Below are 15,607 nucleotides of genomic sequence, written 5' to 3' on the forward strand. Positions count from 1 at the left end.
AACGCCATCGGAGCGAGGTCTCGTAGCTCCACTGCGCCTGGTATCGGCGGCGTCTGCTGGTTCTTGACATGGATGGTAGGTCAGCAAAGCTGCCGACTCACGAGGCCTGGGGGAATGGAAGAAGAGGGGTCGGCACACGGAAAACGTACCCGGATTGAAGAACTGCTCAAATACTAGGCACAGTGGGCTTATGAATAGTACCACGGCGGCGACTTGCCCAAAGCTCCAGCTGTTCTCATCTTCAGGGCCTTGTGCTCGTATTAGTAGCAACTGTTTGAGGCCCCATGATGCCGTGATGATGACCCAAGCGGCCTTTGAAGAACTTAGCAGCAATCCACCTCGCATGAAGGCGGCGGAGGGTGTGATGAAGGAGGTAGTGATTACACACCTCGGCAAGAAACGAGCTGCATAGCTCAAAATACAAGCGTCCCAATATCCACGAGACAGCTAATGGACGAGCGATGAATAGCGTATATGCATGATGACCTAGCACTCGACGTAGGCCCAAGTCCTCCTCCCCCTTGACTATGACGGCCAACTTCGATCGCAGGTATGACCTATAAAACGAAGTCCAACGGGAGACTCCGCGGCTCATCTTCACCGTTCTGATGATCAAGCCGAAGACTAGCATGGACACAGAAAATATCGTGTCTGCGAGCATTGCTATGTCAGGGACGCTTCCGTTTGAGAGCTTCGACTCGTTGAATAAGCAAATTGCTCTATAGTCGGTGAGTTTAAGTCTGTCGGAAGCATCCATCTTCACCTTGATTGGAGTGTTGATGAACATGGCAACGCTCAGCATTGTAACGACGCAGAAGATTAACACCAGTCGCCATATGAGGCGTTCTGGGTGGTTTGCGTAGTAGGTTCGGAGGTGGGACAATGCTGCAAGGTGAGCCACGGATGAGAACCAGCTACGAATATTATGTATCAGCGTTGATGGTCCTGCAGTACTTTACTTGAACTAATTGTAGAGGGTATTTTTACGCAGTGTAAACAATTATCATCCAGTGATAAGCTGAAATCATGCGAGGCAGCTCGTGGTAGCCACTGATCAGGACAGCGAGTCCTGTGGCGATTTGGATGTCGCTCATCGCGAGTATACACTACCTCAACGTCAGAACTACATCAAAAGTATGGCATTTCGCTCTTTCCATATGTAGAGATGATCGGATAGCGAATGACTCCCATACGTTGTTGAACCCTCGCTCTATCGAGGCACCTTTTCTTTCATCCAAAAGCCAATTAAAGCTGACACCGAGGGTGGAAAGCGCCCATCTGACCCTTCGCAGAACTGCCACATCAATGGCGTTTGGTCTGTTCTGGCTCTTCAAGGCTTGATCTGGCTTCCGGAGCGGGTCAAGCCAAGGATCAAAGAAGAAAACATAGTAGATGATTAGAAGTAGAATCATCAGGCAACCAGTTCCGACGAATCCTATCGCTACCTGCTTGCTTAGTTAGTTTCATTCGAATGAGAAGAAAAGGCGAGGGATCCGCTCACACCTATCCCACTGACATCGGGATCGGACATGTCACTCGGGTCTGAGGGACCCTCGCAGTCGGCCATCATGTCAGCCTCTTGTCCGGAGCCTCTTGACTGATCGGAGAACAGTTGTTCACGTTAGAAATGTGCAGTTGGCAGGGATGGTCGGTGACAGGGGAAACATGCGGTGGTCGAGACTGCAAAGGATGATTACCGTGGCTCAACTGAGACAGGTTTGCAGAATTATCCCTGCCTGAATCAGCCGCACTACAATGCAGGCTGACGAGAAAGATGATTCGGAGGGGAGGAATGCTGCACAACCAGTCCAATGACAATTCGCGAGGATGAGTGAGACACGGACGCAAAAGGGTTTGCTATCTGAGCATGTAGTATTACTCGAAGCAAATATCCGATAAGTCTTTCTTGGCTGCTTCACTATTTTGCATCTTGGTGGCCTCGAAAAGGAAATTTGAAGTCAAAGAACCGAGATATCTCAGTGTCATGATAGCACACAACTAGAAGCTAGGTTGCACTGCCTTTAGCCTTGAGTAACTTCGGTCCTGGATTGGAAATTGCAGTTGGCAAGGTCAAGAATAAGGAATATTTCCGGAAGAGTCTTACTTTCTTTCTTTTGCTGATACTGGCAGCTAGTCGGGCGGGTATTTATCATGAATTAGGTCTAATTCTATAGTCTTCGTCATTGTCTCTACTGTCGTCGTTGTCTCTATCATCATCTATGATTACTACCCAGTCAAACGCTTCCCGGGATTCAGACCTAAGCTTCGCTTGAAATGTCGTTGTCATGCGTTAATAACTTCAAGGATTTCACTGATACATTTCTGTCTTTTACTTCCCAATTCAGGGTGAATTTCTGCATCGGCTTCTAGTAACTCTTGTGGGCCATGAATCCCAGAACAGTGACTATCAACGTCGCCGATGTGACGCAGAAACTCGCTACACTCCACCCGCCCGAGAAGTCTGACTCGACGAACCACCAAGTTAGAGCAAGCACAATGCTGACTATTATCAGCAGCACTGTTATGATGACCGAAATCGTCTTCCAGTGCCAATCTTCTTCGAAGTATATACCCCAACCGGTGACAGGCTTGTTGGCCTCACCAACGAGCTGACTGTCTTTTTTCATGGGGATGTAGCAAATGACAGACGTTTGCCTCGGATTAAGACATCCTGGATTTCTGAAATGATGGAGGAGATAGTTCTTCTCCATGAGAAGAGGTTCTGTCGGGGCCTGTGGGATGTAGCGGTATTCCGCAACTGCAGATGAAGTTGGCCAGCAGCCACAACAGAAGACCGAATCGGCGGGGCAAGCACTTGTATGCCTCTGAATGTTTTGAATAAAGTTGCTGTAGTCTACCCGTAACTTTGAATCGTTTCACGACTTAGCAAATTGGTATGCGGTGGGACAGTGGCTACATACCATACAATTACCAATCACAGAAACTGTTCTCAGGGACATTCGCGAAGCCAGCTTTCTTTCAGCGTGAAATCTGTGCCTGAGGAATTGGAAGAGGTCATTGTCGTTTTCCAAATCTGACGGCTCAACATCCGCATGACGCAAGACCTTAGCAGACCCTTCTCCTCCAGCTTGAAGACTGAACAGGATAAACAGGTTGTTCCTTCGTGTGCTCGAAATACCTTGCGGAGGTGTCGGAGCATGTGTCACTGTCAACTCATGCAGCGGAATGCCGGAACTTATCCTTTGTTTGTTTCTGAAAACATCCGCGACATTTGATAACAATGATGTTGTCCATTTGACGGCATGGGATACCGAGTCCATTGACAAATACCTTCTGCTTCCAGCTTTACCATTTTCCGATGCCTTTGGTCCAGATAGTACAGTTCTAAGCTTGTGTAGTTGCCCTTCTCGGAGATTGTTGTAATCGTCATAAAGCTTCTTGCCACATGTCTGGATTTTCACTTCGTTAGTAATGTTTTTGTGGCATGAGAATGGTGTCAGCTCTTACGCAGGTCCATCTAACACGAATTGCTCCAGGAGATATCGGTGGCTCCAAAAGAAAGTCAACCCAATGGGGGGTCCATCTGTCGATAATCTCAGGCAACGAGTGGCCTACTTCCCATACATCATGAGGATGTTTGTGACTACCTCCGATGCGCGCCTCATGAAGGTCGTCAGTTGTTTGAAGAGTCTTCGTTCGATCCTGCTCGTGGAAATCCTGTTGAGTGCTCTCCTGCGGGTTATCTTGCTCTTGATCAAGAACCTTCTCTTTTGCTGGTTGTTGAACCCTTTCCATTTCTGCCATAGGTAGCGTTCGGAGGTTTTCTATGAAGTCTTTCATGTGATCGCCTTTCATGATGAACTCTTCCATCTCTTTTTTCTTCCGAAGAAGAAGCTCTAGATCATCCTCTATGTCGATTTCGTCAGTATCACTGACGTCAGAGTCATCTTCCATGTCAATCTGGTCACGAACCAGCCCTGGAGTCCCTATGTGCGAGGCACGCATCCTTTGTAGCATGCTAAGCAGATGTTGTTCTTGCTCCTCCGCTGACATCGGCGGCTTATCTATATTGAGTCGAAGAGCTGCGAACTCTGGATCGTACTTTTTCCTCAGGGAGTAGGCGATATATTTGGAATCAGCTCTGACGCGTCTTGCACCGTATTCCTGCTCTGTTGTTGTGGCCTCACTTCGTAGGGTCTTTCCCATAAGTCGCAGAGCCCGGGCTGATATTCTTGTCATGGCCTCGGCCCCGATAGCTCCCTGTTGCAGGCCAAGCCTGAACGCATGCTCTAGATCTTCGTCGTTGGTGAAGAGAGCCGTAACGAACTCACGAAGAGCCTCTAGTTCATTGCCTTGGACCGAAGATCTTGAACTGTTACTTTCTACGCCTGAGAATATGCTTTCGTTATCTGAGAAAACCGAGTCAAGTTCATCAGCGTATACGCTGGTTGATTCCGCCTTTGGAACGTTAACATGTATGTCATAAAATCCATGGCGAACGAAACCAAGATCGGTGCTCTTCAGCTGTGTTGCGTTGTTTTTGTACACTGAATGTGAAGTCAGTTCGGCCGCTGGGGTCTCTCTAGCGACGCCTTGTGCCTGTGTATGAGGTGATGACTCAGAGTCTTGGAAGGATGGCAGTCGATGTCGGGATTCTCCATCTTCAGACTTTCCACCTATGGAGACGTCCATAGACTTAAATAGCCGTCTTCGAAACACTAAGTCGTTTGGCTTGGATCCGATCGGAGCGCTCGCGTATCCAGAAGTGCGACATGCATCCGTGGCGAAGGGCTGAAGTCCCTCAAGCTCTTCTGCATTGCTAGAAAGAGGAGGTGGTGCGTAAGAAATCTCTACAGACTCTGACTTCGGAGGGGAATTTGGCAAATCTCCCGTGTCTGATGGATTGGTGAAGTGGTCGACGTTCGGAGTCGTGTCGCGTTTCTGTTTCTGAGACTGTCTCCATATAGCCGCCACGAGCTCTTTCTGTGCCTCGGAAACCTTTTGCTCGGTGAGTGCTGTGTCCTTCTGTAGAACGGGGTTTTCTGTGGCTAGTATGGTCGCAATTTCATCCTGGACAGTGCCCTCAGCCTCCGAAGTGCTGGCATCTTCGTCCGGTGCAGGTTCATCTTGGTCCCAATCGATGTTCAAAGCGCTCAACTCCGGGTACTCTCTGTGTGGATATTCTTCGTCCAAGGCACCAATGTGTACCTTAACCTGCTGCAAGGGGCAGTTTGCGCATCGGAGAACGTCACAAGAAGGGCAGCCGGGCGTCGCATTGCACCTCATCCCCGAGTCACCACATTGGCACTAAGATGTGTTATCATGAGGGCAGTCGTGACTGGGAAGTGTGAACGACTTACGCAAGTCCAAGTCCATTGATAGTCGTAGTCCCTTTTCGACGTCATACTGAATTGGGGTACCTCTCCGTTGGGAGTTTGCGATGGATGAATCAGGAAAATCAAAGTAGACGATGTAGGCAGATACCACGATGGAAACGCGAGACGTCTGGATAGCTCTTGCCAAACTCGCGATTGATTCTCCGGGAAAAGAATAGTGTTTCAAGAGGAAGACTTACGCACTGTCTTGCTTGGCAGAGCAGGCTATGTCAAAGACTGTCGTGGCCTAAACAAGAAAGCCTAGTGCGATGCTTTCAAATGCCACGCGTCGACATTGGCGGCGGACGTTTAAGAAGATGTCCATGACATGTTTACGAAAGAATGTGTCAATGAACTCACAGCCTGCTTGGACTTTGCGGCATAAATCACAACAGCTGACATGATATATTGGCATGAGGCGCAGTCTGAGGGCATGCGCATGGCTGCCCAACCATAGGAGCAAATGGATTTCATTCGTCCTTCGCATTCAGTTTCGCTTCCAGTTGGGTTTTGCATAGGTCCGACGGAGTAAACTGAGCAATGAGTATTGGTTGGCCCAATTTTGCAAGCCAAACTTCATTGAACCCACGGATGGTGTCCAGGTGGCCTCGTTCACGGAAATTAGGTAGAGACATTTCAAGTAACTCAAATAACTCGCATTTCGCCTCGCAAACTATCTTTGCAAAGGCCAGTAAGGAGTAGGTATCATTCCAGAAGCAAAAACCCCCATATGCGCAGAGGGCGAGACAAGATATTTTATCCCGTAATCTCAAAAGCCTCCCACGCTGATTCCTCATTCGCCCCCTCATAACATGAAAAAACGCCTCGCCTTGATTTTTTGATCGATTGCCCATGTCCTGCACACTCAAATCTCTCTTCCTTCGTCTTTCTCGAGTCCATTTTTTGAGGAATGACACAAGACCAAATTAGCAAAAAAGAAGACATGCCTCGACCACTTCCAAAGTCTTTCCCCTTCTTAATGCAGACTCCTTGGACTGATTATGCCATGTATGTTGTTTCGTGTGTGCAAAGATGTCGTTGATGTACATGTACACGGAGGGTGCTTCCCTCCTTGGTTTGTTCTATAATTGCAGTAGTTTTGGCCGCGATTGAAAAACACCGTCGAAAGCAACTGCTGTGTCACAACTTTTAGAGGAAATCCATGTCGTCAAAGTCAGCCTCTGCATCTTCCTCGGCTTCAACCGGATTCTTGCGGGGACGTCCACGTCCACGTGGGCGTGAAGTAGAGCGCTGGCGCTTCTTGGGTCGTCCAACCGCGTTGCCAGCCTTGCGCTTCCGGCCTCTGCCGTCAGCAGCGGGCCCGTCGTCTTCGGCGTCACTAGCGCTGCCGTCGCCCTCGCCATCAAGCTCATCCTCATCTGCAACCTTAAACTCCTTGTCGACGTTCATTAGCTCGACAAAGGCCTTGCACTTTTCAATGGCCAGTGTCTGCTCTTGAGACGCCAAAGCGGTTGTGTGCGCCGTGACCTCCTCCCAGAACTTGTCGCCAGTGACAGCTTGCACCTTAGTTGGTGCCTTGCTTAGGTCCTTTGCAGTAGGCTTGGCTTTTGTCTCGCGCTTGAGGCCGTAGAGACGTCGGAGGTAGGTTCTCGCTTCCCAGAGACACAGCATAAGAACGGATCCAGACGTCAGCTGCCGCAAACGCTTCGAAGTAATCGTTGGCTGAGGTCGCTGAACGGGCTGTCCATCAGCTTGGGGCTCAGCTGGCTGGTCCAAGTCCATGCGCATGTTGAAAACTTCTGACTCAATGACGTGAGCCATGCTAGAGCCAGTCGATGAGAAGAACTTCTCCATGGTAGTAACGGTTACCAAGACTTCGCCGACCGTAACATAGTCGAAGAAAGCCAGGTTCTCAATGATAAATCGAGCAAACTCGACGTGGGGCGGCAGCGGCTTGGATACGTCCAACTTCGAGGGGTCGAAATCCACTTGGCCAACAAGCTTCTCCAGGAACTTCTGACGGTTCTTGGACTTGCTCACCTTGAGCACTTCCATCAAAAGATGAAGCTTTGACTGAAAGGGGTTCTCGGTGGCGCCACGGGTGTCGTGGACAATATCCCGCTGATACTCGTATGCGGACTGGATCGCTTTGGCATATTCTCGTTCAATAACCGTCTCGTGCTTCTCGTGGAGAGCTCGATGCTCCATAAAGGCGACCTCGGAAATCCTTTGGACAGAGGAGGTTTCTAGGGTGATGAGGGTGACACCCGTCTCTTTGGGATGCACAAGACCCTGTCGATTAATGCTGCCCAGCACCTCCACAGCCAGGAAGGCGTGCTCGTCTTGGGATGCGAGGGCGATGCGAGTAATCTCCTTCAAGAAACGCTGAGTAGTTGCGCTAGCCACGTCGTCGAAGCTAGTTCCGCCCATGACTGTCAACTCACGCTTTTTGTCCCCTTCCGGACCGGCAGCGGCAGCTGCACTAGCAGCTTCAGATCGCCTCTCTTCAGTCAGGAGGAACTCCTTGAAGGAACGAAGAACCGCGCTCTCCAGTGCCGGAAGCCTGGCTTCGAACACTTGCTGGAACTTGGTGTACACGTTTGGCGAGACATAGTTCCGCGGGTGCGCCTGGCAAATGAGACCAATGGCATCCAGAGCATGCTTCCTTGCCTCCATGGGTTGTGCAGCGTCTGCCCAAGGTGAAAGGTTGTCGACCATGAGTTTCGCGACCGAAGTGCCAGAGTATTTGGGAAAGATCTTCTTGAAGACAGCAATCTCGGAGTCTAGGTCGCAATGTTTGCCGACCATTCCCACGATGATCGAGTATCTGGCAAACTTCTGGAGCTTTGTGGCGTCCATCGCCGTGTTGCGCATACTAGCGACACCACGAAGACTGGAGGCACCCAAGTGAGCCAGCTTGTCACGGTTGTCCAGCAGCTCTGCAATGATCCACAAACAGGCAATAACATCGTCAAGCAAGGCTTTGCCCAGTCTGCCCACGGAGTTCTGAAGCTGCTCTCGTAGTTCGCGGAGGAAGTCGGCGTACTTGACCGACAATTGCGGCAATACTTGGCGGTAAATAACCGTCACAGCCTTGAACACAGTGAGATCGTCGGTGCCGCTAAAGCTGGCGAGATGGGGTTTGAGGAGTCGGATTTCCTCAAAAGTAAACAGTTTCGCATCGGCCTTGGCAAAGATCTGAAGGACTTGCAGCGCGTCTCTTCCTGATGGAATTGTAGGATCATCCGAGTCAAGGTTGTCGATGAGCTCAAACATCTTCTCAACCAACTTCATGCTGACACTAAAAGGTCCTGAGCTGGCTTTGTTCTGGCCACCAAGGATAGACTGAAGTACCTTGTCCAGGACGGCGCCCACGTTACCAGATTTGACAGTCTGGATCATGAGAGCGACATGGTCTGTGAGTGATGTCTTGTACGCCGCTGTATCGTCAACCTGATAGAACGGAGCAAACCAGACTTCTTCGATCATCTGGCGAGCTAGTTCTCGTACTCCCTCGTCCGGATCTTGTACACGGTGGAGCAAGCCGTTCGCGATGGCACTGCGAATTTCTCTGCTTTGGTTGCGGAGGTAAATGTCCTTTGCCAGTTTCATGGCTCTCTTGCGCACACCAATACCGGAGTCGATGAATCTCTCAATTATTCTCTCCGCCATCTTATCCTCCAATCTGGGGCGCAGTGCAATACACTTGCCCATGAGGCCAATGGCAGAATCGCGTACCTGTGGGGATGAATCGCTTGAGCAGTTGATGATGAGCTGAACGACCACGGAGTCTCCATCGAGGATAGCTGGGTCAGTTTCCAGAAGCTGATTGATACTCTTCAGACTCTTGCTTCGGACAGTGGCTTGGTCACTAGCCATGGCTTTCAGGAGCACGTTGAGCATGGCCTGGAAATGTTCGCAGAATGGTGAACGGAGCAAAATGATGGCGTAAGAGAGCTTGGCGTGATTGTTGCTAACGTCCTTGAACGTGTACTCGTTGGAAAGCCATCGGCGGTCTTCGATCATCATGCGCAGGCGGAAAGCGAGGCGGCCAAATTCTTGTTCGAGAGAATCGTAAGTTTCTTGCATCGCGTCGTGTCCAGAAAAGATTCTGTAAGCCCAGTCGGCAATCATGAATGAAATGGCTCCTTGCAAATGAGGATCGTCGTTTTGTCGCTGTTGAAGATGCTCTAGAGTTGCTCGGTAGGGTCCTGACCAGGATATGTCGTGCTCGATACGAGACTTCTGCTCCAAAGCCGATGTCGCCAATTCTGACAGATATCGAGACAGCTCATTAGAATCGGTGCCGTCAGTTGAGTTGGCTGTCCTGCGAACATGCGATCGTAGCTTGGAAATGGCAGCGCTCATCACGCCAAGCAACTCGAGAGCCATATTCTTGGCGGGTGCCGCGGTCCTTTCTCCATCCCACAACTTCATCATGTAAAATGTTAGCTGACGCAGGATGAGCTCCGCAGAGGGCCAGTCCGGCGAGTCGAGACATTCCGTAAAGTCCTCGACGAACAGATCTAGCAGGTTACGGTAAGGGGTATCGCCTGACTTGGTCGACTTCAAAGCACGGTTGACCATAAAGTTGACGACGTAATTAGCGTTGTGCGTGGCGCCCTCAGTCAATGGAAGCGTCACGGCCTTGAGTTCCTCGAGGGCAAGCTGGTGTTGGGAGGCGCCTGACTCTTCGGACTTGACGGTAGCTACCACAGTTGGTTTTCCAGCAAGAGGCATCTCCTCATCCTCGTCGTCTTCGTTCATCATCGCCCGGCTGCGCGTACCCTTTTCCTCCACCTTGCCAGAACTTGCTTGTACAAGACGCATGATGAGAGCTGATACAGGTTGAATACTGCTGCCATTTGACAGGCGGAACTGACGGGCGCTCTGCTTTCCGACAGGTAGTTTCTCCAGTGAGGTCAGAATGTCGTCGAAAATGCCACGGCGCTGATCGGGTTTGGCGAGGAAGATCTGACAAAGCATTTCCATAGCGACGAGACGGATACCATCAAACTTCTGTACTCCGACGACAGAGTCCTTCTCCAAGTAGGCGTTGTCGACGAAAAGGAGGCTTGAGGCGGCGAACTCCAAGGTGCCGAGAGCCGTGTCGGAAAGCTCGATACATGTGACGAGTTTGGCGAGTAAAGCAAACAGCTTCTGGCAGTTTGTCAATACAGGCCCAATCGCCTTCTTGTATGGTTGCAACAACTTGAATAGAGCAGATGTTGAGCCGGAACCGCGCATCTCAACCACAGGAGTGACAATGCCTTCGACGACACTCTTGAAAACATCGATCGACTTCTGAATGATTTCTTCAGAGTAGATCTGCTTCTCTTCCCTACCGCCGCACATGATGCGCAGACATGTACGAGCAGTCTTGAGTCCCATCTCGATGTCCGGCAACTGGTTCAAAAAGCCTGAGACTTCGGACTCACCCCAGGACTCGTCAACCTTGAAATCGAGATTGAGCACATGCGACAGCCCCGGTTCGCTTAGTCTTTGGGTCATTTGAAGGTCGTCGATGGATGCGTCTTTGTAGCTTCCGAGGTCGATGAGCTTTTGAATCGAGGTCTGAAGCTTTTGCTGGGTCGAAGCCGTGAGGATGGGGACGTTGTCGCTGTTCAAGGTCGCAATCTGCTCATAACCAGGCTCGCTTCCGAGAACACTTCTAATGGCCTCGAAAACAGTCTTGGTCAGTCGCTCAAAATCTTGCAGGGCGGCTTCGGCTCGCTGTCGTTGGTTAAGATTTGTGTTGATCTCGTCTTGTCGATTTTGGTAGGCGCCGTCTTGTTTGCGCATGGATAAGCCAGTCGGCTCATCTGGTGAGTCCGGGACAGCCATTTCAAGGTACTCTTCCTTGTTAAAACCGGGCGCATGGGGAAGCTCGATTGTGAATGCGCCGCCGCCAGGGGTTCGTGACGCACCGGGCGGTGTGGGTTGCTTTGGTGCCAACGCAGGAGCTAGTTGAGGGGGCGCGGGTTGAATGGCGATAGGTTGGGAAGGAGTGGGTTGAGCGGGTTGCTCTGGTTGGGCAGGAAGTTGCGCAGGTGCGGGCTGAGGAGTTTGCTGGGCCGACTCAAGCTTGACAGGTTTTTGAGGTTGTGTGGGTGTGGGTGTTCGCTGCGCGGAAGGAGCCTGGGCTGGAGTCGCGACTTCCTTCTCTTTTGACGACTTGCGAACGGGTTGCGGTGGTGCCGAATGCTCAGGAACTTCTACGTAGGCGCTCGGATCGAATTTCTTAGAAGGGATCGCGACCTCGAATTTGAAATTGTTTCTTTGATGCGGGTCTGGGTGCATCGATGAAAGTCTCTGATATGATGCAGAGCTCTTTGGTGTTGACGGAGGCTGCTGCGACGGTTGAGCAGGCGTCGCCTGTCCGTTCGGAGGTGCAAGACCAGCAGCCCCGGGAGGCGGTTTGATGAAAGTCGGAGCTCTGTCGAACATCATCTTGGCCACGGGAGACAAGCCCGCACTCAAGCTCTGATAACCACCCGTTGGGCTCGCATTCGAGTTAAGGTTCGGCTTCGGTACGGACTTGAACTTGCTGTACGGACCATTGTGGTTAATACAAAGCGTCTCCCCGACACTGCAAGCCACTTACTAGTAAGTCCGTTGATTCGGCTTCAGGTCGTGGAGCACATGATCAACGGCATATTTCAGGTGTTTCAACCCGTGATTCTGGTTCGGTCCGGTCGCCTCTTTGTTGAGGTTGTCGAACTCCTGGCTGTTGAAGAGATGTGATACACTCGCTGCAAGCGAGCCGGAACCAATGGTCGGATCTGGGATGAGATCTGATTTACGTGAGCACAGAAAACCAGCAGCTCCTGGCATCAAACCCAAACATACCAGAGGTAAACGGGATGACAGAGGTTTGTGGCGAGAATGGCAACGCCTCCGGGAGGGTGAAAGGTCGCGCCATCGGGCGCTGCTCCGTCTGAGGCTGCATGTAGCCGCCATTAGGAGGGCCATTAGGCATGACCCCTTGGCTGTTCACCATTTTGACGAGTGTCCTCGGACGTCGATCCTCTCATACAGACATGTTCTCTCGGAATGGTCAAAGAAATCGAAGTCGGTGGGACGTCAAGGTCGGTTGGCGAGTCGCGCGCTCGAGGGTATTCGCATCTACGTGAAGGGAAAGGTCTTTCGTTTACGAAGGCGGGAGAAATAGTCTATTAAAAGGTGTTCGTCAGAAGATAGGCAGTTGCATCGTGATTTTCGTCGATTAATGGCAGGTTCCGCGGGACAGATGTCGAGTCGCGATCACGTCGACGTCAAGGTCGTGATTGGGATGGGAAAGTGGGAAGGTTGCGACAGCCTTGCGTGGAAAGACCCTTGTCGGTTGGGTGGTCTGTGCACAAGCTTTGCCCAGCCAGTGGCCAGTTGTTCCGTTCCTGCCTGTTTCCCCTGGGGCGCGGGCGGTTGTTGCCTTGCCTTGTCTTGTATTGTGTCGGTTAATCCGGCACCAGGTGGCAGGCTCCAGGTCCTGCCTGTCTTGTCTCTCCCCAACCGATAAGAGAACCGATAGGAGAGGAAAGAAAGCCGATAACGATAAGGCGATCCGAAAATCTTCCAGCAGAAATATTTTGTCGGTCTTTCCGCGCGATACTTCCGATCCATTCGATTTTAGAGATTGAATAGCAGTACTACGTCAATCAGCACAACCACCGCAATTAGCAATCACCGTCACCATGTCTGCCATTGGAACCCTCGTCTTCTGCGTCGACTGCGGCAACCTGCTGCCTGCATCCATGGGCTCTGAAAAGAACAAGCTCATCTGCGATTGCTGCGGCGCCGAGAACAAGGGTACGTCGATCGCCGGCGCATTCGATCTGATCTGCCAATTGCTGGCTCAGTTCTGCGACTGAGAGCTGACACTTCACTTTGACAGACACCGGATCCAAGACCATCGTCACCCAGACGAAGCCCTCCGATTTCCCCTCCCAGCTCCGCCAAAAGCTCCAATCCAACGTCCAGGCCCTCGACAAGAACATCAGCACCGAGGCCACGATCAAGGAGACATGCCCCAAGTGCGGAAGAGAGGAGGTCCGCTTCTCTGCGGTCCAGCTGCGTAGTGCAGACGAAGGCAGTACCATCTTCTTCAACTGCGACTGTGGCTTCAGGTATGCCCTTCTCACAAACACATTCTGGGAACCCGAGTGAGAGAGACGAACTGACAATTTTCAGGTGGTCTCATAACAACTGAAATACACTAAACTTTTTACCCGTCGCTTTTAAGTACCTTATCCCGACTAATGATCTATATCCCACCCCGCGACACCCAATAGAACTACCTATATATCTCCCGCTTCCCTTTTCGTGCTCTTCCTCAAGCAGCCACCTTGGCACCCTCCGGAATCAACGCGTACTCCGTCTGCCCGCTCGACTCGAACTCGGCCATGTCCAGCGCGACAATGACACTCTCCCGCACGACCTTCTCCTTGTCGTGCAGGAACTTGAGCAGCGTGGCCTCGACGCCCTCCTCGTCGCCCAGGCTGCCCAGCGCCTCGGCCGCCTCGTGGCGCACCATGCTCGCCTCCTCCGTGTTGCTCAGCGCCTCCGTCAGCGCCGGGATCGACGCCGGGTGCGACAGCTGGCCGAAGACGAAGGCGATCTCGTGGCGGAACAGCGCGGAGGAGTCGGCGAAGCCCTTGGCCAGGGCCAGCACGGCGGGGACGGCGGTGGGGAGGTCAGGGGGCGAGGCGAGGTCGCGCAGGGCGAACATGGCGCGGTAGCGCAGGAAGAGCGGCAGCGAGGCGTCCATCAGGGTCTTTTCGAGCTCCGGGACGGTGCGCTGCGACATCTCCATGGGCGGCGCGGGGTCTACGGATGTGAAGTCGCTGTTTTGCGCGGGTCACGGCGTTAGCGAACATAGAGCATAGACAAAACAACATGATACCCTTTCCTTCCAAAAGAAAAGACTCTCGTCTGTGGTGCCAGTGTAGTGTGTGTTCCATACCTCTTTTGAAGCTTCTCCAGCTTCCTCTGCTCAGAGTTTTGCCACTCAATAAGATCAATAGCGATCTCGCACGTCTCGACGATACACACGTCCTCGCCCTCGCGGTCCCTGAACTCCTTCAGGATCTCAAGCTGCCCCGCGTCGCCCAGCGCGCCGAGCGCCTCGGCGGCCTCGTGGCGGCACATAGGGTCCTCCTTCAGGTCGCGCAGGACGGCGCGCAGCGGCTCGACCGCATACAGGTTGCCGGTCTGGCCGAGGCAGTAGGCGAGCTCGTGCTTGAGCAGGGCCGAGGGGGACGCGAAGCCGGCGGCGATGGCGTCGATGGCGGCCTCGGCGTCGGCGCTCTTGTCCTTGCAGGCGACGTGCTTGAGGGAGAAGAGGGCGCGGAAGCGGATGGGCAGGGGGCTCGCCTCGGAGGTGAGGGTCTTGCGCAGCTCGGCGACGGTCTGCGAGGTGGTCTTTTCGCTGGAGGCGGCGTTGGCGGCGGCGAGGGCCTCGAGGGTCTCGCGGGACTCGGGCATGTCTACGGCGGAGGGCGACATTTTTGCTGGTGGTCTATTGGGGGTATCTGTGTCTTGAAAACGCAAAAGAGTCAGAGAAAAGAAAAGATAGTAAATATCAAAGCTGCAAAGTGAGGCGAAGAAGGGGGAAGGTAAAGGCGTGGGCCGATTTTGTTAGCAGAAAAGGGCTTTCTTACGTACGAGGGGGGAAAAGAGTTACCTCCGAGGTGCGGTAGTGGTGGTGCGGCGGCGCGGCGTCCGTCAGTCAGTCACTGTTCGGATCTGATAAAGATTGTACATAGTAGAAATTTTGCGAGGGGCAGCGGCGGGGTGATTTGGCGCCCGATAAGATCTTCCAAGGTTGCCCCTCACTTCAGCGCTGCCCGTGGAACGCTGAAGGGCCCTGTAACGGTTCCACCCTCTCAGGCTGCAGCCCCGACGACAGCGGGCCACACTGCCCACCACAGTCGCATTTTCTGCAAGAAATCAAGCGCGGCACTGATGGAGCTGACCCGATTCGACTGCGTTTGACGCTTCAAGGACTGGCAATCCGGCAACTTTCGCAAGGAACAATAAGCCTTCACTGGTCTATTAGTCTAGTTGGTTAGGACGTCGGATTCTGATTCACACCCAGAACCTTCCGTAGGCCCAGGTTCGAATCCTGGATGGACCTACCTTTTGCTCATTCCTATGATTCTTCATGAGACGCTGAGTTTTGTGTTGACTCTTTTGCTGTTTCTATGTTAACTTGTTTCTCTGTTATCTACTCATGACCAGATGACAGCAAACTTTGTCATCTCAGGCTCTTGTTATTCAGCGTCTGGTTGGTGACTCTATTAAGTGGGGTCGAC

At 52.2% G+C, this 15,607-nt stretch overlaps 3 protein-coding genes across 3 annotated transcripts; 1 reads left to right on the plus strand and 2 right to left on the minus strand.

The window, feature by feature from the left end:
- Nucleotides 1-6,485: 6,485 nt before the first annotated feature.
- On the minus strand, nucleotides 6,486-12,297 carry rad9-1 (Protein rad9; the record flags this gene model as incomplete). Its single annotated transcript, XM_036640291.1, has 3 exons — nucleotides 6,486-11,844; nucleotides 11,902-12,091; nucleotides 12,147-12,297. 3 exons carry the CDS (start codon nucleotides 12,295-12,297, stop codon nucleotides 6,486-6,488), a joined length of 5,700 nt encoding a protein of 1,899 aa, XP_036494444.1.
- A 691-nt stretch (nucleotides 12,298-12,988) lies between these two features.
- On the plus strand, nucleotides 12,989-13,460 carry RPA12 (DNA-directed RNA polymerase I subunit RPA12; the record flags this gene model as incomplete). The annotated part of the gene is made up of 2 exons (XM_036640292.1): nucleotides 12,989-13,103; nucleotides 13,189-13,460. The coding sequence occupies 2 exons, from the start codon at nucleotides 12,989-12,991 to the stop codon at nucleotides 13,458-13,460; spliced, it is 387 nt and encodes a 128-aa protein (XP_036494445.1).
- A 166-nt stretch (nucleotides 13,461-13,626) lies between these two features.
- LIA1 (Deoxyhypusine hydroxylase) lies at nucleotides 13,627-14,798 on the minus strand (the record flags this gene model as incomplete). Its single annotated transcript, XM_036640293.1, has 2 exons — nucleotides 13,627-14,137; nucleotides 14,257-14,798. The coding sequence occupies 2 exons, from the start codon at nucleotides 14,796-14,798 to the stop codon at nucleotides 13,627-13,629; spliced, it is 1,053 nt and encodes a 350-aa protein (XP_036494789.1).
- Nucleotides 14,799-15,607: the final 809 nt, after the last annotated feature.

The sequence above is a fragment of the Colletotrichum siamense genome (genome assembly GCF_013390195.1).
Source record: "Colletotrichum siamense strain Cg363 chromosome Unknown KSG_Cg363_contig05, whole genome shotgun sequence".
Taxonomy (NCBI): Eukaryota; Fungi; Ascomycota; class Sordariomycetes; order Glomerellales; family Glomerellaceae; genus Colletotrichum; species Colletotrichum siamense.